Source organism: Ambystoma mexicanum, chromosome 1p, assembly GCF_040938575.1.
Source record: "Ambystoma mexicanum isolate Mex_15411 chromosome 1p, UKY_AmexF1_1, whole genome shotgun sequence".
NCBI classification, from domain to species: domain Eukaryota; kingdom Metazoa; phylum Chordata; class Amphibia; order Caudata; family Ambystomatidae; genus Ambystoma; species Ambystoma mexicanum.
Genome location: NC_090921.1, coordinates 1,276,941,266 through 1,276,963,692, shown reverse-complemented (window position 1 = coordinate 1,276,963,692; position 22,427 = coordinate 1,276,941,266). Strand labels below are relative to the sequence as shown.

The following is a 22,427-nucleotide window of genomic DNA, read 5'->3' as shown; positions in this document are numbered from 1 at the left end:
CGTTCACCAAGTGGAAGATATTAGTCCTCCAAGCGGTACACTACTCCTTATCGTCCGCCCTCTCGCGCAACCAAACGGGAAGCTTACAGGGGCTGCTCCCAGGCCTACAGCAGTGGAGGCTGTTAGGAAAGATTTCCCTTCTCCAGCAGGGGTCTGGCATGGATTCACATGCTCATGAATATTCCCCGTCGTCAGGCTGGGATTCCTCGGTAAAGAAAAAATCAGTTTCAGTTTCGTTTCTGAACTGCCTTTCTACTAGTAACCAATCATTGGTCTCTGGGTCATACTGCCCCCAGCCAATGACTGCCCGCTACCTAAGCCCCTCCTCTGGTTGCCATCTTCACATTTTTACTGCACGTTCAAGTGTTGGGAGACCTCGTGCTTAGCTCTCGAGCTTTTCCTGCGTTTTGCGTTTTTTCAAAGAGTTTACTCTTATTTTTTCGGTCAGTTCGAGTTTCAAACTCCACCGATTCTTCTTCCGATTAACGGGGACCCGTTTCGGAAATGTCTACGCCCTTCAAGGGTGAATTTTCATCGAATTCCACTTTTTGGAGGATTCCGGAAGATCTTTGAGGCCTACCCCGCTTTGGACACGGCCCAGGACAAAGGAGATTCAACGCCCACTGGATCCAAGCTGTTTAGGAACTGCCCAGGATGTGGACTGCAGAACGTCTTTAAGGAGAATGAACACTCGTGCTTCTACTGCTTGCACGCCGACAAGTCGCATGTGGAGGAGGACTGTGCGTTCTGCATGAACATGTCCGTTCGGACCATGAAGGACCGTCATAAACGACTCGCTGTTTGGCTGGAGGCAAAGAGCCAGCAGCAGGTGAGAAGAAGTCAGAGAGGTCTTCTAAGACCTTTGAGGGCGCTCCGGTGACAGGGCCCCAACAAAAGGCAAAGCACCGCGATTCTGTGGGCTCCAGGAGCGCCGTTGGTTCGGGCTCCTCGGCTGCCAGGCAGGGCACACCCTCCATTTGTGAACCCCCCAAACATTTTGCTTTTGTTTGGCTTACCTAACCTGACTTTTTCCAGTAGAGCACAGCCTTCAGCTGCACTCCTCTGGGCGTTTGCTCATTTGTTATGGGGGAAACAGACACGTGCTTCAGGCTGTCAGTACTGGTACCTTACTGTACCGCACATAGGAGTCCTTTTGGTTTATGGCCCTAGCCACCCTCTAAGGATTTTTTGGTGTTTGTACAAGTGTGCCTGGGACAAACTGGTGGCAGCAGTTTACTTTTAAAGTATTTTACTTATTTTTATGGACCATACCGTCTTTACCACATTTAGCCCAAGACTGTGGCCAGTGCCATAAAATCTTTTGTTTTGTCCTTTGGCCGTTTTGTTCCTTTGCCTTCCCCCAGGTCGAGAGACCCGAGTATTCCTTATTTGGGCATGCAACATCCCGCAGAAACTGCATCTTTCGAGGACTCCTGCATGTCACGTGTGCTAGTGCTCAGGAAGAGGGTTAGGCCTGTCTGGTCCCAATCCACACTACTTGTGCCAGTATGTCTGTTATGCCTGAATGACTCGAACAACAGTGGGCCATGATTGGCCCATGCGCCTGGCATGCATACACGTGAGCAGATCATCTATTGGCTATCTGAGATTTGAGCGCAAACCTAATCTTGGAAAAGAGAAGGGGCTGTGCATACATTCCAGGTCGATCTACTGAAGTTCACACTGAACATCTTAAGGAGCCAAGTATCCTTAACGGGAGAGCAGGCCGGAGGAACCGCCGGTGACATGCTAGGAAGGTTTGGCTCCCTGACACTGCTGTTGTCGCGTCAGACCTCTGTTTTGCATCGAACAAAGAAGGCCTGAAAGGGCGCGTCTCCCCTTTTGGAGTAGTGGGAACAACTACATTCGGCACCTACTACTTACCCTCACAAAGAGCCTCTTCGGAAGTGTTCCTGGGCCATCCAGTGAACTGTTCAGCTTGAACACAGGGTATCGCACAGGAACGCCGCCTTCCTGAGTTGAGACTCTAGACTTTGGGAATCACTAGCTTGTGGTCCTGGGCCCTCTACTGCCAAAACTCATCCTAGCTCCTCTGGGTTGCGATTTAGGAGAGTGTGCCACGCCGCAAGCATTTGCGGTCCCTGTGTGACAATCGCTGAAAGTGCCAGCAGCTCTGCCCTACCGTGTCCTGAGACCTGCTGCACCAGAAATATCCTTCTCTTTTCTTCAAGGGCTGAGTAAAGGCTACTGTCCCACCAAGATGATAGTCCTGTCCCGCAGAAGCTGAGAGCCAGAGCTTCCTGAAACTGCAGGGTTAACCCATACAAGCGGAGTGGGCTAGACTACCAAAGTTTGGTCCGCACTGTGTTGAGGGTCGGTGAGCACTTGCATCGCTTATCGGTGGCTCCTTGGCACATCCATCCCCTTTTGCGCACAAGAATCCCTTAAACGATACTCACCTTGGCTGGGCAAGCCGGCGCTCCCCAGCTATTCCGGGTAGACCCTCTTCTAGGAATATGAACTTATTCGTCATTGCCTCAATCCCCTTCCTGAGCAGCTACAGCCCCCTCAATAGAACCCACTTTACGCACAACCGTGCATTGTTAATGCAGAACAGTACTTTGAGCGCTAGGCTCCTCACTTCGTAGGCCTGGACTACATGAGTTAGGGATTGACTCTGACGAACAGCCTAATTTGATGTGTTGAAATGGCCCCTTTCTGTTGCAGCTTGTGGCTATTTTCTCCCCTCCAATCAACATTAGGCTAAACGCATTATTGATGTTGCATAGTGAGTAAGCGTGTGTGGTCATTTTCTTTCTTGATAACTGTAGTTTAATCGTGTTTTGTTATAAAGGCCTATCATATATGTATTTTTGATATACATCTGTCTAAGGGTACTGTGGAGTTTTACTGTGTGTGCTCATTGTGGTCTTCCGATCACTCTCATCCCCCTGAGACTTAGTCTTGACTGCCTGCCAAGCTACTGTAGATTGGTCTGGTTTGTCCACAAGGTTCCTCTGTTCCACTTAACTAGGGTGGCCTCCTAAACTTCTGCACACCAGGTCAGAGTTTAGAAATCAATCTTAACAGAGGCCAACATAGTCATCGTCCACCATCCAGGGCACAGACGCCCAAGCAGGCCTGAAATGGCCGTGGAAACATGCCCCCACTTTCGCAACCCAGTGGGAGGCCGAATATCGAACTTTGTCAACCAGTGGAGAACGATCACCACGGCCATATGGGTCCTGGACGTTCTTCAGCAGGGGCACGCTTTAGAATTTCAAGAGTAGTGCCCCCACATTCCTCCTGTCTTGTGTCAAGAACTTCACATGGCCCAACTGCTGCAGGAGGTTCAGACCATGTCATGAAAAGGCGCAATAGAGCCGGTCTCTCAGTTCCTCTGGGGCTCTGGAGTGTACTCCAGATACTTTCTGGTAAGGAAAAAATCAAGATGGTGGCGACCGATCCTAGATTTGCGATGCCTAAAAAAGTACCTGAAGTTCCAAAAATTCAGGATGGCCACGTTGCAGCATGTTCTCGACCAGCTAGAGGAAGAGGATTTTCTAGCTGGAAGACGCATACTTCCACATCCCCGTTCAGACTCGGGAATATAGCACAGGGGCAATGTGCTCACCTTGGAAGCAAGAAGATACAGAGCAACTGAGGTCCGATCCCTGAGTCCGCGCTTAGAACCTCTGGGTATTAAGCGAGTTATAAACAGCCTATCATATATCGCAAACGCCAGAGGTTCCTGCGTTTTGTCATCCGGGAGTGGCACTAACAATTTAAGGCTCTTTCCTTCGGCCTTAAATGGGCTCCAAGGGTATTCACCAGATGCTTGGCCCCAGTAGCATTGCATGTACACCGCAAGGGAATACGCGTCTACCCTTACCCCTTATTGGCTCATCCGGTCCCGCTCCCACGCACTGGCAACCCAGCACACCGCAGAGACCATATACCTTCTGACTTCGCTCTGATTCAATTATCCGAAGTCCTGCGTGGGGTCATCTCAGAATGCACTGTTTTTGGGTGCCTGGCTCAACATGATCTCGTGCCTGGCGACCCCCTCGGAGGAGAGGGTGAAAGCCATCCAGAGGAAGGTTCAGGGCTGTCGACGGCATCCTTCGCAGCTGTCCGGTCTATCAAAACTGTGTTAGGCTTGATGTTCTCCTACATCCATCTAGTGCACTTTTGCAGACTCCAGATGCAGCCCCTTCAGGAATTCCTAGGCGCCAGGTGGCAGCAGGTCACAGGTACAGGGACAGATAAGATTGCCCTCAGTCAGGCATTCTGACATGCTTTTTAGTGGTGGTCAGTTTGGCCACATCTCACTCAGGGAGCCCCTTCCATACCCCTCCATACCAGGTTACAGTCACTAATGATGCCCCTCTGGAGGGTTGGGGGGCTCACATCGCACAATCTCACACCAGAGGCCTCTGGCTCCACGAGGAGAAGGACTTGCAAATAAACATCCTGGAACTATAGCGGTCTTCTGGGCACTCAAGTAATTCCAGCCACAGCTACAGGGGAATGTGGTGCTGATCTCCACGGATAACACCTCTACCAACTGGGTGGGATGCTCTCCCCCGCTCTCTCCCTGGAAGCTCAGTCCCTGTGGCAGTGGGCTATTCTTCAAGACGGCGTGCAGTGAAAAAGTCGAAATCATTATGTCGAATGTCATGTTGGAAAAAAAAAAGTCACATTTTTTTCCCCGAATGTTTTCATTTTTTATTTACATGTTTTTTTGGGTTCCGCAAGTAAAAAAAAAGGGGCAACACAAAACAAAAATTACAAAAAAGGGGGGTTGGGGTGGAACCCCCCCATTTCGAACAAAAAACAAACAAAAATAGACATTTGAAATTTCTTTTTTCGACTTTCTTTTCGACATTATGACATTCGACATAATGTAATTCGAAATTATCACTATAAACCCTTCAAGACATGTTACTCGTCCCCTTTCACCTGTCAGGCGTCAAGAACAGCATTGTGGACTAGCTCAGCGGGGAGCTGCAGTCATGTCATGAGTGGGAGCTTCATCAAGCACAGGTGTCTCATCTCTTCAGCGAGTGAGGCCTTCCCCAGATCAATCTCTTCGTGACAGTTGCCAACTCCAAGTGCAGGATGTTTGCAGGCAGATATCCTCAGCCGAGGAGTCTAGGGAATGCCTTTTTGCTCCCCTCGACGGTCTCTTCCTGTATGCCTTCACTCCGATTCTATTAGTGTTACATGTGATTAACACACTCAGATGTTCCCATTGCAAGATGATCCTCATCGCACCGGTGTGGCTGAGGCATACCTGGTACTCGGACCTTCTTCATCTGTCAGTGGTTCCGGCCATCCAGCTGCTTCCACTTCCCAACCTCCTCTCCAGAAAAAGCGGAACAAGCTTGCATCACAATCTAGTGCCACAGAGCCTCACGGCCTGGCTTTCGCAGCCCTAGAGTTTGGGAACTTTTCCCTGTCGGTGGAATGCAAGAAACTCTTGGCCAAAGCCAGGGCTCCCTCTATGTTGTTGTCTTGCAACATGCACAAATGGAAGCGCTTCACGGTTTGGTGCCTGGTGCAGAAAATCAGGCTGCTACGATTTAACGCCTCTGCAGCTCCTCCCGTATTTGCTGTTGCTGACTAAAGCTGGCCTAGCGCACACATCCATCAAGGTTCACCTGGCTGCCATATCCCAGTACAAATGGGCTCCAGGCAAGCTGACCCTGTGGTCGCACATATTTGTCAGAGAGTTCCTGAAGGGTCTCTTCAGGACTTTTCTGTCGGGGAAGGCTCCTGCCCCGGCTTGGGAACTGAAAGTCGTTCTGTCTAAGCTTATGGTGCCTCTGTTTGAAACACTGCATTATGCCCCTTTAAAGTTTCTACTGTGGAAGACCACTTTTCCGGTGGTGATCACCTTGGCCAGGTGGGTCGGGGAGATTCAGGCACTCTGCTGCAAGCAGTCCTATTTGTTCTTCCACGCTATTAAGGTGGTGCTGCAGACTCATCCTACCTTTTATGCCAAAGATTCCCTCAGGCTTTCATCTCAACAAGCCTTTGGTTCTGCCAGTGTTCTGCGCAAACCCTTCTACGCCTGCTGAGAGGGTGTTACATTCCCTGGACATTGCTCATGGCCTCCAGTTCTATGTGGCATGTACTAAAGACTTCTGGACATCTTTTAGTTTTTTGTCAATTCTGGATCTGTGGGACACTGGAAGGGGCATGTCCAAGGCATCCATATACAGGTGGCTCTCTGGCAATATCATGTATTGTCATCATCTGGTCAACAGTACACTTCGTGGCTGGCCGAGATCCCATTACACCAGAGCCATCACAGCAACAACAGTGTTTCTCTCTGGTGTTCCCCTGTTCGACATCTGCAGGGCGGCGACGTGGAAATCTACCCACACAGTCACAGAATTCTACAGTGTCGACAGGGATTCCAGGGAGGAGTCCCGGGTCGGCCGAACGGTGCTGTGCAGCCTATTTGCTTGAGGTGAGGTTGTTGAAGGGGTAAGTGTATTGCTTCTGTGAGCCTTGCCAGCTCCGGTGGTTGTGTATTTGTATTGCTGTATAATCGTATTCATGAGCATGTGAATCCATGCAAGACCCCATGCTGTGGAGAAGGAACAATTTACTTACCTGTAAATCTTCTTCTCATGCATGGATTCACTTCCGAACCTTCCCTCCTTCCAGTCTCTGGCTCTTCTTGGTTCATACTCCCACTTCACGTGCGCTACTAAACCTGAAGATGGCCACCTGCGGTGGAGCTTAGGAGGATGAATGTCATCGGCTAGGTGAAGAATGACCCAAAAGACACTGATAGGCTATAGAGGAGATGAAAGCTAAACTGCTTTCATTTACCGAGGATTCCCAGCCTGACGACGGAGAATATACATGAGCATGTGAATCCAAGCAAGACCCATGTTGGAGAACAAGGGGTACAGGTAAGTAACTTGTTCCTAATTCCCCATCGGTAGGTATGAATAATCCAACATTGCTCTTCGGTTATCATATTTCATAAAGTCTGAAATGTGGATGGACAGCATGAATCTCTGTACTGTCCCCAAGTAGATAAAACCATGATTTCATCACACCTTTGATTACAAATGCCGCTGCTTGTTAACACTGCCAGAGTAGTGTGATCTACCTTGTTGGTGGGGCAATGTCAGTACTGTTGGTTGGTTGGTGTAGTAACTGCAGTTATGTATCTTTCATAATGGAGTTTGATGTCTTTCAGGTGATGGTGATCGGTTTGGAAGAACTGTTGAACATTAAAAATGTGGAGCGGCTAAAGAAAGATTTAAGGGTAGGATAATCCATCCTCTTCCTTATCAATGGTGTGATGAATGGCAATGTGAATTGGTGGGAGAAGCGATCGGGGTGGAGGAAGAGGTAGTTGATAGGAGCAGGGCAAAGAGAAATGAAATGGGCAGAGATGGAAAACTTAATGGAGAATAAAGTTTTCTTAGCAGAGGGTTCAGCAGGTAAAACCTATGTACAAGAGCTACCCAGGAAATGGAGAGTGGAAGCCATTGTAGAGAATGGCAGATGCTACCCAGGAAATGGAGAGTGGAAGCCATTGTAGAGGATGGCAGATAAGCATTTCTGAAGAAAGATGGTCCAAAGGAGGTAGAGCAAGAGCTGTTCACATGAGAGATGGTGCCATATCAACACCATTTAAGCAAGATCAGGCAAGTGATGTATAGAGAATAGGGACTGTGAAGTGGGAATGGATGCTGAGTGAGGGTCCAACAGCAGGAAAAGCAGTGATTGCTAAGTAGTTGGCACCAACAGGGGAAAAGCAGAACTCTTAGAGACCGTAAGACAACCTGTATTTCTGGGGAAGCAGAGCATATTAGTTTTCTTATTTTTGTTCTCAGTTTCAGTTTGACGTTTGAAAAAGAAAGTTACTATGGTTCTTCCAGCGGAATCCCAGGTCAGTCATCCCAGATATAGGGTCATGCAAATTGAACTTGGCTCTCTGTCACTATTTGTACACACTTTTGGAGAGCAGACTTATTCTTGCAGGTTATAGTCCCCTTCTTACGGCCCTGGGTTTTAACTCCAACTTCTTCACAGCTTTGGCCCAAGTTGTAATCAAGCACCTAGTTATCTTTGGGATCAGTGCGCTGTATAAGCAAATAAACTAAACTAAGGCCCTGTCCATTTTGCAGCACGTCTTACATCAGATGGGAATAAAAGGTTGGCCTTAGTAGTAACTTTCTATTCTTCCAAAAGAGAGTCTGCTGTAGAGACAGGGCATTTTCTGTTCTTCGAAAACGATGGAAAGGTAGAATCATTGTTGCTTTGATAGTGATCCTTTTACACCTCTGGAAGCCCACCGAGCATACCATTTTTCATCCTCCTTTGGAGGGTACGGTATTATATCAGGAAGTAGTTTGTCACTAAGTCAGTCAAAGAAAGAAAAAATGTTGGTGGTAGTGCTACCTTTTTATTTGACTGACAAATAAGTATACCTATCTGCCTTAAAGAGCACATCTGTTAATGCAACGGATTGTGTGAGGGGTCAGCAATGCGAGGCAGACAACTGTTTGATTGTTCAAAACATGCAATTTCTATTATAGAACAAATGAAATAAAATTGCCTCACTATCCCAACTCTGCCGAGGATTTCCCTGCCTGACCAAATCTAGAGGGAAACACTCTTAACACAGGATGTCTGGCCCTCACACTAAAGAGCAAATATACAAAGACAATATGTGGCAATTCAAATAACATGAACAGCAGTCACAGTTTCTTGTTAATCTCTCAGTAACCTGGGTGGATTCCCTTCCACAGGATTCAAAGTGAATTCTGCCTCAATGTTCAACCAAAGAAAGAAAGACACATATCCTTGTGGGTAAGATGGTCTCAAAACAGTTCTTGATGTTTCAATGTCTAAGTAAAGTTTTGTTAACCAAAGTTCCAACAAGAGCACATCTTTTCTCCTTGGTGAAATATGGACTTTCCACTTCCTCAGAATAACGACAATGGTAATCCCAGCCACAGTGCGTTGTCACCATTTCCTGCAATCCAAGAAGACTTGCCACATTTCACAAGAAATGCAACTTTTATCACAGTCAGTGAAACATAGTTCTTCGTTAACAATCAGGAATCTTTAGTTACAGAAATAGGATTCACAATAGGTCTATTTGTCAGGATGATTTAACAGTGCTGCTGCTTCCACTTCAACAACTTCACTTCTACTCAAATTTACCATGAGAGCAGTCTCCGTTGCCTCATAGTTCTCCACTTTGTTTAGGCTACTGCAATGTTACATCTAATGACAACCACACACAGCTTCATTACTTTGGACTACTACCACAGCTTCACTAATTTCGACTTTAAGACAGTTTTGACAAGGTTCACTTTCAAGTACTTCAACGTCTTCAATTATGCAAGGCACTCTTCCTTTTAATATCCATCTTCAGAAGGGACAGCCTCTTTGCCTTGCTTGTCTGTCTGCTACAATAACAACCTAGGTGTGCCTTTATGACCCACTTCTCTCCTCTCCGTCTTTGGCAATATAAGTTGGGACAACATCAAATGATCTTACAAGCAGCCAGTTTTCCCTCCCCAACTTTACCTTCACCTTTCTGCCAACTGTTAGACCACACAATTACCCAAAAGCCTTGGTGCCACTCTCTTGGCGTCAGGTAATGCTTGCACACTTGTATTTTAGGCTAGGTTGAACTGTTATTAGGTTCACAATAAGAGGTCGATTGGTTTTTGCCTCTGAGTATGTGGAGACTATTGGCCTGGGCAATGCTTGCTCTTCTCTTCAATTATAGATACGTTGTTTAACTGCTTCACTTCTTTTATAAGAATTGTATGCCCGCGTGAAATAAAAGATAGTTAGTTCAGTGTTCCTTTGGAAAGCACAATTAGGCACAGGCAACCACTTTTTGATGTAGTTTTCATAGGTTAAAGGCTTTAACAATGGTCTTGTTAGCATCAGGTATTCAGCAATGGCATTCGCAACGTTCGCTCTTTTTAATGAGAGACATGCGACCACTTCTTCATTAAGGTTTAACAATAGTCCTTAGCAGTGTTTGCTCTTCACACGAGTAAATGGAATATCCAATACATGCGAGTGCTACTTTTCCATTGTTCTCTTATTAAATCTTCAACAAACAACTTCAGCTCGCTTCTGACTACACGTGAGTGAAAAGGAAACTGGATACTGTTGTATTAGAACACCAGGTTTCACTCACCGGCTTCTGTAATCCTTGTCTGCGGGTCACACGACTTCAACGACTTCTGCCACAACTTCTATTGCTTCTGGCTTCACAGGAACCCACACCCTTCCTCGGTGAAGGTGTCTCTCTGATCTGGCCACACGTTTAAGGAGCACCTCTCACTCCCGAGATCCACGGCTTGACAACAGCTCCTTGCCTCGGTCTCTGACACGTTCTCTGCAAAGCAACCACAACAATCAGGCTCACATAGAGAAAGACAGTTTTCCGGCACGCCTACTGCTGTACAGCCTCTGCACTTCAGAGTTTGGGGGAACAGGACCCTCTCTGAACAAGCAGATGAAAATAGACTGTATTCACATTCTGGCCTCCCTCTGGTTCACCCACCTCTGCTTGGTCTGCCAGCTTTGTGCCTCCTTCTTTCTGCTTCTACGGCTCGCACTCCAGTCACAGGTCCATGTTCTGATTGCCTGCACCTGAGGGGGCCTTTTATACCTCCCAGGTTCCTTCCGGTGTGGGCTGTTAGGCCTAATTCCCTAACTACTTCTACTGCATGCCTAACTACTTCTACTGTATGCCTCTACAGCCCTCTTCCTCGTCTTAGTACTTGTGGGATTATGGGACTCGTAGTCCCTAACAACAAAGTTAATACTCTTAATACTCTTAAATAACTTAAGCAGGTGTGCACAAGTACCTTACCTGCTGCTTATAGTGGGTCGTAAGGTAAATGTGGGAGGGGCGGGCGGGTGCGTGGCAGGAGGCTTTTTCAACCCCCAATTCTTACGAAACACATGGAAAAGAATATTTTTTTGATGTGTACCAGCCTTTATTTGTATTTCAAACTTACATTTTGTACTACACATTTTCCATTTTTATCATTTATTTATTTCATAAGGACATATTGGCAAGAGTAGACAAATCCTTCAGGAGAAAAACACAGGCCCAAGACAAAAGGTGGTCAGGGGAGGGGGAGGGAGTAGGTGATCATGCTGTGCAGCAAGCTCCCGGCCCTGTTGTATGACAGGCTCCCAGTTTTATTGCCTTTTCTCTCTTTGTCTCGACACCCAGAGTGCTGCATCTTACTGAATTGCATATTAGGTGTTCTTTCTACAGCAGTGGGTTTTTGTTGTTTAATCTGTTTTAGCTATTGCATATGGTCTGATTTAAATAAAGTATATATATTTTAGTGACCCTTGATTGGACATTCTGTTATTTTGGACTGCTATACTTTGCTGTTTGGGTTGGCCTTACTCTTGCGAGCATGGCCTTTGTTGAGTCAGGTTTCCACAAAAGGCGAAGGAGGTACATCTCTTAACTGTTCCTGTTTTAGCTTTGATTGGGTTCATTCTTGGAATGTGACACTATTCCCCATGATCCCCACCCCCAACCAAGCACTATGCCCCATGGCCAACACCCCCTAGCCAATCACTATTCCCCCCACCAAACAAAACACCATCCCTCCTCACCCGCCCAACACCCACGGTGTCACTTGTCAAGCTGTGACAAGGATACATTGCCTTGAAGATACTTCTGCTCTTTAATCACTCTTCCACAATTACATCGAGTGGCCAGTCCTCCACTAGGGCATAGGTATGTTCTCTTCCAAACATATTTGCAACGCACAGGGAAACCCATGCAGGAAATAGACAAAAATGTTGCTTGCACAGGCTACCATTAGGCAGTGTAGTCCTTGGGTCTCATGCCAGATATAGTATAAATATTACTTTGCACATGGGCCTACTCCTGCCTTCTGGCAACAAGCCACGCCATGCCAGCTGCAGTGCTCGCCCTCTATTGGGGAGGAGACACACGCCTTTCTATCCTGTTTACATCCCAAGCTTGTTCATTTCATCAACCCATTCATCAATTAATGGAGTGACTTTGGAGTTCCTTCCATGAAGGAACAACCTTTTGCCAACTATAGAGCATCTAAAAAGCCATTTTTTCTGTGAAGTATTCAGGGCATCCAACAACTCGTCACCACCTAGGATCATTGTTTTGAAATCAAGATCGATATTCTCACCCAGCACATTCACACATATCTCACATATATCCGTCCAGAAACCAGACTCTAGGACTTTCTGAGACGCTTACTTAGAAGCAGAAATAAAACATTCAGTCCCTCCTTCTCCAAACACACAACTGCCCTTCCCCCATCAAACCCAGAACAGGGACGTTTCTTTCTGAGTTTCTAGCTGCACATGCATGAAGCGGAATGACCTAGAAGAGCCCTCCCTCACACCCCAACACAGTGTGAAGCGTCATACAGATCCATATAAGATAAACTAACAAAAAAGGAAAAGGCGGAGCTCTGCCTGAAAAAAGAGCACATTTGACATCGCTTTAAGCACAACTGTTACTGCTTAATGCCCAATAACATGTATTTCTAGTCTAAATAAAGTCCTATAAAAAATACCAGTTTGCAGGTAGAGGATGTAAATCAGAATCCTTGCAGTCCTACCCATTCCATCTTCAAAATCATTAAAAACAACTACTCGATCTCCTCCAGATGAAAGTAGGTATTGTGCAAAGCACAACCGAGCTAGCAATTGCTTATACCCAGAGAAATGCTTCTAGTAAGTGTCTGATTCTAGCACCTCTTAAGGAGGGGCTTACCCAAGCTTGCCTGTAACACGTATGTTTGCACGGGAACAGAAAAGGCCTACCTTTTCCTGCACCATCCCACAAGAAAAGACATTCTGCCTCCTCCTGCCTGTCTCATCTCCCCACTGTTTCTTTGAGGGGTAAAACTCCTAGCCTAAATTTAATATATAAACTTTGAATTTCCAGTGTCTGCATTTCTTAGAGGTGGTGTGGAGGATCAAAAGAAGGACACGGATGCTGTGAAGACCTTTTTACTATATAGTTTATTTAAAGTAAAATAAGGCCTATCTTTGCTTATGTCTCTGGGTTGTTCCCTACCTATTTAAATAACTAAGGTGCTCGTCAGTCAGAGTGAATGTCCAAAACAAGTCTGTCTACTATCTAAATCTAACCTATCTGACCCTACCTCTAATATAACTAATTAAGGCCAGGAGAATGACTCCCTTCTCCTGGGTGCTGTGTTTCTTCACAGGGGGTTTCTTGATTATTGTGTTATACTAAATAGACCGTATGTAAATAGTCTCTGCTTATCCTTTGGACCAAGTTCTACAGTTGTTTTAGGGGACTGGCAGCATAAATTTAGTTCTGCTTAAGTTCCTTCTCTCTCTCGACTAGGGCGCCAATAGTCCACCTCTTCCTGGGGTGCTATTTCATGTATGACATTTATCTTTCTGACCTCACGGGTCTTGACTCCCGAAATCTCTCTTTGGTTTATGTTCTTGCTTATCTTCGGGAAATGGGTTGACCTTTCCCTTTTCTCAAGGCAATACGATTCCAACTCTATTTCTCTTCCACTCTGTCGTTTGTGTGCTTCTCTTTATGTCATTAATCTAGTTCAGATTCATCTGCTTATTTCCAATTCTTTTCCCATTAGTACCGGGACAAGTTTTGTTTAACTTATACTGAGTCCCTTTTAACTTTCCGGTATTTCCATTCCCCCTATTACCTTCCGTCTTCAGGGGTAACCTGTTGGTCTTTGGACTCTGTCTCGGTTTCTTGGTAGCTCTGTGTTTCACTTTTTGCAACGTCTGTTTCATATGCGTCCTGCTCTCGTTTTGTGGATAGAAAAGTTGCTAGAAATTGCTTCCGGAGTTGCTCCCTGTAGCTGGTGTCATCAGCGTCATTGTGCAGGGTGGCTACCAACCACGATTGCTGCATGGTCACACCACCCCCACCGACCGCTTGGTTCCAACTTGTTTGGATTTCCTCCATTTTCCCACGCCAGTCTCCCAGTGTTTCTCATTCCATGCTGGTGCTGCTCTGGCTTATGCAGGCTCTGTGATTACTGCTAAAGCTCCGCCTCCTACCACTCTGTTACATACAGGGGGCTTCCCCTGGTATTCGCGGCTTTCCGCCTTCTCTTGCCGTTCTCCTTGGTCTGTTTTTGCCTTCTCTCGGCTTTCCACCTCCGCTCTTTAGTTGTTTAATTTGTCATCCCTTTTCAGCATCCTCGACACAGTCCATTGGATACTCTGATTTAAGGGGTTATCCTACGTTTATTGTTGTTAATTAGGTTCACTTTATCTTAATGAAACTGATAACCTACTGGTGTATTAGACAAGTCCATATAAGCCATGACTTGTAGGGCATCAGGGAGTTGGGAACAGGAGTCCTAGTCTCCAAACGGGGACTCTCTCCCATTGAGGTCACACTTGCCTCGACCGCTAGGGAGGGTGTTGTGGAGCGAGCTCACCGTCCTAGCGTCACGGGGTGGGCTCCCCATTTGGGAGAAGGGTTGAATTCCCTCAATTCATCACAGTAGTTACCCCCAAACCATTACTTTAGTTTTGGACCTATTTAACTCTTTCATTATACAGTACACCTCAATATAATTACAAATCAATCTAAACCATAATGGAACATATATAATGGACAAAAGGTTAGAACATGCCTGTAATGTTGCTGGTAGATTTGCAACTCACTAGGTACTAGCTCTTCATTCCCAAGATGTGGCTCCTGCTTACTGGATTTTGAATGCCCTTGAGCTGCTCTTAACTCCTGCTCAACCAATCCTTATTCCAATCCTTGCAAAGCAGCAAACAGCAGTGCAATAAAACCTGTGGTTTACTAGAAAATGGGTTTCTGAGGTTCAAGATACAACTTTCCAAAGTCAGTCATATATCATTTGTGAGTGGTCTGAAACTGGTGGCTCTCCAGATGTTTAGGACTATGACGCCCATGATCTCTTCACAATAACTATGCTCTCCCTAGGGGTGATGGTAGTTGTAGTTCATTACAGCCTGAGAGCCAATGGTTGCAGACCCCTGCCATATTTTATGGGTTTGTGCCATGTTCTGGCGTCTACTCACTTCATATACTCCAATATTATCCAGGGCACACACATCAGAACATTGTAAACAACACGCGACAGTTAAAAGTTAAACGATTATATTGATATCGATTCTCACATTTCTCCACAATACTTGTGTAATTTGTTGCATCCTTTTAGCAATTTCAAGTATCCAAGCTCCCGTGAAAGCAGAGGTGTCGCTTGGGAGGCTATGGCCCCGGGTCTTTTGGTTGTAGCCCCAGATAGAAGCTCAGGGGCTACAACCATAAGGCTAGCAAGACCTGAGTCCCGACAGTCCCGACATTAGCATAGCCCCAGATCTTTTCCAGACCTAGCACCACCCCTGCGTGAAGGTCTGCGTTGTTCAGTCACAGTTCTGAGCTTAGACTAGAGGTCTTTCACCAGATGTTTAGGTTCATTCCTGCTGATCTACACTTGCCTTAATAAGAATGGGTGAATCAGTGCTGATTTAACCTCTTTTGTTGTTCACATTTAATCAGTCCAATGTGTTGCTCCCTGGGGCATTCTTGCATTCTTTGAGGTAAACATTTGCTGATGTAGCAATTGTTTGACCCTTAAATATGCATCAGTTGATTGAGGTGTGCAGATGGTCGTTCCTTGCCATAATTGTTTGCAGATTTGCATATTTGTCATTGCTTGGAGTAGTTTCCACTTTGTAATTGTTCTTCTTGCACTGGGAGTTTGCTTCTAATTAGCATATTTACCAGGTTAGGCTTCTGTGTTAGCAAATGCATGTGGTATTGTGAATCTGCTTTTTTTTCATCTCTGCTGAACATTAATCTAGCTTTACCGGCAGGCAGGGTTCCAACATGAGGTAAGCACCATAGACCAGTGTTTTAGACTCTCATTACTCATAAATAAGTCTGTCAACTTGAGGAGGATGAAAGAATATGTTTTATTTATAGATTTAAAGTGAGCTTTTGACAGTGCACCTAGGATCAAATTATGGGAGAAACTAATGACAGCAGGGGTGCCATTATCCTTGCTGAAAACTATAATTGCCCCAAACCTCTTCTGTCTGTTCATTAATTCAATCTTTGATACTATTGACAAGTTGGCAAGGGACATTCCCCTCCTAGGAAATGACGTTCCATTGATTTTATTCGCGTATGATGTGATTATAATTTCCCAGCCCCTAATGATACTGAGGAAGCAGTGTGCACTTTTCTACACGTTCTTCAGTGAAAATGGTTTGGGGGAAAAACGAGCAAAAAAGAAAAGCCATGGTTTTTCATCCTCTGAGGCCTAAGGGGCTGCAACATAGTGATACCAGCTGAGGATACAACACAAGAGCAGGTGAATATGTATGATAACCTTGTAATGAGGTCTGAAAGCTAGTGCGGGTGGTCTGAATACAGTGGCAGAGCTGCACAACCCCTAGATGGGGTTAGCAAAGCAGTATTGAGCACTAGCCCAATGGCAATGGAGCCATACAGCCTTCACTTGAGGCCTACAATTGCAAAGCAACGGCAGCTCGGAGATTTGGGGACATGTGAAGGCCGCGAAGTTAGCAATAATTGACAATGCTTTTGTATTTGTCAAAAGGAACACCCAATATCCCCATTAAAATGGAAATGAATAGCCACAGTATTAGTTAGCAGACCAGTCTTGTACTGGTTACGAGTATGGACGTCATCTGGGAGGTGCATTCATAGAGGTTCTATCTCAAGACAGTGGAAGATCGTGCCTGTGGAGCTCACATATTAAATCTTTCCTAGGGCTTGGTGGTCTATGGGAAGAACCCTTGCACATCAATTACACATCAAAGGCTCTGGTGACAGATGCTTATAATAGCTATATGTATAACCAAATGATAATTCAACATCAGGACTCTGAACTTGCGCGAATGTACAGTGTAGTGACACAAAGAGATCTGTGATGAAACATATCTGCCCATTATCCAACTGCACTATGCAAGATCCCTATATATGACATTTAGAATGGCAACTTGGCAGGTTGGCTCTCTTAATAAGTATTGGAATTCGGAGCATTCATTGCCGAGAAACGATCCTTATTTTTGTGCTAAAAGTATTAATATCCAAGAATGGTCAATTTAAAGCCAATTTGCAACAGATATGGCTTTCAAGACATTAATGAAGTCTCTGTGTAAAACAACAATGCATGAAACTATATTTATAAATGTGGCAGTAAACATCCACAGGGCATGACTTCTTAGGGCTAAGCATCTGTGCCTTAGTCCGGAGACATCTCTTTTTAATTTCTATCGCTACAAGAGGATAAGTTGAATATGCCACTAATGACATCTTGATCAAGTTGTACTGGGAATTCTATATGTAATATGAATGAATTGCATTTTATTCCAAAACTGTTATAATTATGGATTATATGTTTAAATATTTGAGGAGGTATAATGTAGGTGTGATGAATTTAGTATATTCTGACGAACGTCAAATAAAGATTGCTCTATGTAATTAATCTAAGTTCTGCAGTTGATGCCATTATCGGAGGTATGCGAGGACCAGTGGTGCCGTTTCGGTGCCTTGGCTTCTTTCATCTTTAAATGTTGTCTCTGTGCAATTCCACGTGTTCAAATTCTGTGGAAAGAGATGTGTAAATTGTTTGACTCTCATTCCCAGTGTTCTTTGGTGGGGTGAAAGGTGTTGGATGTGGCTATTGTGATCTGTTGTCTTTTTGTATGTGGCTCTTGCTGCTGGCCTGTTCTTTGGTGCTGCTTGGTTGATTCCGCAAGGTAAATGTTACTCTACGCCTAGTCCCCAGTCAAGGTGATATGGAGAGAAGTTATTAAAAACCTGATGGAATTCGCAGGTTTGTATCCCCATCTGTTGCAATCAGGAATAAGTGCTCTGTGTGACAGTGATAGGCCAGTGTTTTCTTTTGTATTTGCTTGTTCAGGATGTCCTCTTTGTCAGAAATGCCTGCCATTACAAGAGACATTGTGTACGAGTGTGACACTGATTAGGTCTGTGGTGTCAGTTTCTGGAACATGCACCCGGTTTGGCCTTTTTAGAATCGCACCTTGAACAGGCTGCTCTGCCATCGTTGCGGGGGACACTCGAATCTATGGCCATAGCATAAATGGAGACCAATATGGAATTGGGACTCAGTTACCAGAGGGAAAAAGGAGCCAATTTTCAGTCTTGTCTTCATGGAATCCCTCTGTATGTGCCATATTTTCTTTAATTATTATTCAATCCTTTAACGTGCCACACGCCCATAGGCCTCAGGGCACATACACGACATAACATACAAAGTACATAAAAAGACAATAATAAGCTAAACAAGGCAGCAGACCAGAAGATTCAAAGTCAGGATAGAAATCAACCGTTAGTCCCTCTGGTTAAACAAATACGTTTTCCCCACTCTTTTAAAATCAAGCAAAGGCGGAATGTCCCTTAGAGCGGCCGGCTACCCATTCCAAGCACAGGGAGCCAGTATGTCAAACATTGTGCCCCCATACTTCTGAAGTTTGAAGCGTGGCTGGGAGAGCTTGTTGTCTCTTTTGGAACAAAGTAATCTTCTACTAGGGGCAGCCTTCAATTGGGCAATGAGGTACTTAGGAGCATCCCCAGACCTACATGTATGGGTCAAGGTGACACTCTTATGGAAGATTTGTTCTTTAACTGGTAACCAGGTAAGTAACCTCGCAAGAGGGACAGGATCTCTCATGCCAGTGCACTAAATAGCCCCTACTGGTCTGGATGGTCTGGAGTTTTTGGAGGTTACCGGTAAAAGTGCTACCGAAACAAACTTTTACCATAGTCCAATTTAGAATTTACTGGAGCGCCGCCAAATACAGATCTGTTTTTATCCGACAAGTATGGTCTAATTGTTCCGAACAATTTGAGTACATGCGCGCAGGAGAGCCTCAGATGAAGGACGTGCTTCTACGTAGTTACTTGTTAGTCCAAACACACGCCTAATGTCTTAACATGAGAGGCCACAAAAATAGCACAGGCAGCAATTATGAACTGTTTGTAACAAGGCTTGACTTTTTTCAAACGGGGTCCTGACCCAAGAATCAGGTTCTCATCTTGTTTTCATTAAGGGTAAGCAAATTGACGTCCATCCAGGACTTGTATAGTGGCATAGATCTGATGAATAGCCTCAGAATCCCTTGCATTGTCACCTGTAAGTTAAAGGCACGACCTGGGTGTCATCAGCACAGGTGGTATAACCGACACCCAGGTCATCCAGGAGATCAAACAGGCGGTGTAAATGTTATATAGTGGCGCAGAGAGGCAAGAGTGCTGGGGCTCACTAGGGTGCAACAGGAATGCAGTAGCCTTAGAATCAGCCACACAGACCTTGCAAGTACAATTACTGAGGAAGGACTTAATCCTGGCTGATGCATCACTAGTCAGGTTGGCCACTTCGGCAAGCCTGCTGACAAGAATTGAATTATCCCCTAACTCAAAGGCAGCCGAGAGAGCCAATAACCTAAGAGCAGTATGTCAGTTCTCAATAATTCCAGAGATTTGGGCTTTAAGATCTAAGAGCGCCGTCTCTGTGTTTTGCTTGGCACGAAAACCGGATTGCCGCTGATCAAATATATTATTAGCTTCCACAAATTCCTGAAGTTGAATGTAGGCTATTCGATCCAAGATTTGTAACAAAAATGGCACATTCGTAATTGGGCGATAATTACTTACTTGCAACAGAAGGACCCACAGACTTTTAAAAATAAAAATAATTCTTTTTTAACAGGGGTGTAATCTGGCCTCTTTCAGGGCCGTGGGTACGGAAGAGGTTATGAAAGAGGAATTCACTGTTTTTGTGATGAGCAGTTTTAAAGTGTCTAAGGATTCCTTGGTCATATATGCGGGACAGATATCACCCTTACATGAGCTTGGATTCAAGATTCAAGTTTTTGACAGTATTAAAAACCTATGTTTTGGGAAACTTGCCTGAAGGAGAAACAGGGAGAACCGTCACTAAGGGAAATCGAGCCAGATTTAACAGAGGGGGCTGACGAGACGAAAAGTTGTCTCTTTTTATTAGACTGTTGATGGCTTACAATTGTATCCATTAGTGCATTTTGTATGGTTTAACACCAAGAGTCATTTTAACAATCGCTGATTTCACTGCCTTTTGTTCCCTCTAGTTCTTTAAGAATCCAAAAAAGTTCCCTCAAACTAGATTTAGCATTTTCCATCCTAAAAAGATAGTCTGACTGTTTTGCTAGCAAGAACATTTGTGTATATTGGGCAGCCACGGCTTTACAGCAATATTTATTTTCAGAACTCCGATTGCTGTGCCAGGTCATTTCACAAGGCCTCTTAGGCTGTCTATGCTTAATCTCATCAGAGTAATTTAACCTTCTCAGTTGCCAGAGTATTGTGATATGCTGTTACTGATCAACCAGTTCTTTTACATCAGAGGTTGGAGCAAAGTTATCTATGATGGAATTAACAGTAGCTGCAAAGGCATCAGGAGTGACAGTTTTTAGGTCCCTCCTCCCCCTCTTGCGAATTCTGGGATTAGCATCCTTGCATTCAAGCTTGGAAAGGAGCTGTAAGTCAAAAGATGCGAAGTAATGATCGGACCAAGGACATGGAGTAACCAGTAATGAGGAGATTGTGCTCTTATGCGTGATGAACCAATCCAAAATATTCCACTCTTTGTGGGTGGATGAGTTCACCTGCTGTGCAAAGCCCATTGCGTTAAGTGGCTTCTAGATCAACCTCATTCGAGGCCCATAAATTAGAATTGCTGAAAATAAGCAAATGAGTAAGTGGGTCTAAGAATATCTGTAAGCATGGCTAAAAATTGTTACGTCTATCCTCAGTTTGATTAAAAGGTTCTCAAAGTTATATAGTGCCGAAGTGGTAACTATATGCGTATTCAGCATGTTCCTATAGATAAGAGCAGCCCCGCCCCCTTTAGAGGAGGTATGGTCCATCCTAAAAAGTTTCCATCCCTCTGGTGTTGCGAGTGAGGAAGCCTCATGCAGCCATGTTTCAGTAACGGCCCCTTCTGCATGTAAACATCCGCCAATTCCACTGAATGCTGAATCAAGGACCATGTGTTGGTGAGAGAAACTGTCAACGTATGTGCAACAGGGTGGGAGCCTGAGCTTGGTAATGCCAGGTCCTATACAGAGGAACTTTTCACAAAGCTTGCGGCACTTACGCGTGACATTGCACTCTCCCCTCCCCACCCGTCTGGCACTTCTCCCCCTCCGCCAGCATTTGCACGATCTGAATGACACAAGGCCTAGTATGATCGTTGTTTTTGTACTCCTTTTGTCTCCCCTCCCTTGTCTTGCCGCGCCTGGAAACACTTGTGTACGGTTTATAGTGAAAAGTCGAATGTAAAAAATTCGAATGACAAAATGTCGGAAAAAAAATCTCAAAAAAAAGTGGCATTTTTTTAATGACGTTTTTCATTCATACTGTCAAAATGGGGGGGGTCCCCCCTACTGTCAAAATGGGGTCCCCCAATCCCCTTTTTTTTACCCATTTTTTTTTATTCCCGGACCCCAAAAGAAATATATAATTTAAAAAAGGGGAATTCGAGATTTTTTTCGAGATTTTGACTGACCACCCTTGTGTACAGGTGCGTTATAAATGACTAATCATATCATATCAAATGTAAGAAATTATAGATAGTCAATCTGTCCATTACTGGTGGCACGGATGAGGACCTTGAGGCAGTACCCAGTTGACCAGAGGGTCAACACAGAGAGCATCAGGGATTAACTCGGGACTAATCCCCGAGACCCTAGGGAGGTCCGGTATAGGGGGGTGCCTGGTTAATACAAAAAAAGGATCCACTCTTAATCCACCCTCAAATACCCTTAAAATGCATCCAACGAAACTGAGATTTTCATGCAGTGTGCTGATCCGAGAAATGAACGGGGTACCTGTATTTACACGGATGTACCCCTAAGTCTTTGCAGCACCCCCTGCCACTTTAGTACTGTGATTGAGTCCTGCCATCTCCACCTCTCAATGTCTTTCCTGTGCCACTTTTCACTCGGACCTGCTTCTGGGCACCACTGGAGACTTGACATTAAATCCAAGAAATACAAATATGTCGAGGAGTCCATAAATCGGAGAACAGTTTGTCGCTTTAATCCTAAAAACAAGACACTGACTTAAGCAAGCAGTTGAACACATGTTTAAATACATATGCGCGCATGTCCGCCACCATATGCATAAGGCTGATCGCAATCAAACGCATCACTGTAACATTCAGCAAAAGAAACCGCGTGAAAGCCATGACCGTCTTTAAAGGAAGGTTTCACATGATCACTGCGCACAAGTTGGTCACTAAAAACATGCCAGGGTGTGTGCACTAAGATCTCCACCTCGCCAACAAGCCGGTTGTCCCCTTGCACGGTGTCTACTCTCTCCAGCCCCCTGGAACAGTTCTTAGCAAGTCAGCTCG

General features: G+C 45.1%; 1 protein-coding gene across 1 annotated transcript in view; it reads left to right on the top strand.

Annotated features, from left to right (window-relative positions):
- FUZ (fuzzy planar cell polarity protein) overlaps window positions 1-22,427 on the top strand; it is a 167,987-nt gene that overhangs the window by 70,762 nt on the left and 74,798 nt on the right. Inside the window, exon 4 of the mRNA XM_069605234.1 lies at window positions 7,184-7,252. Within this exon, the coding sequence (XP_069461335.1) occupies window positions 7,184-7,252 (69 nt within the window). The remainder of the gene's footprint in view (window positions 1-7,183; window positions 7,253-22,427) is intronic.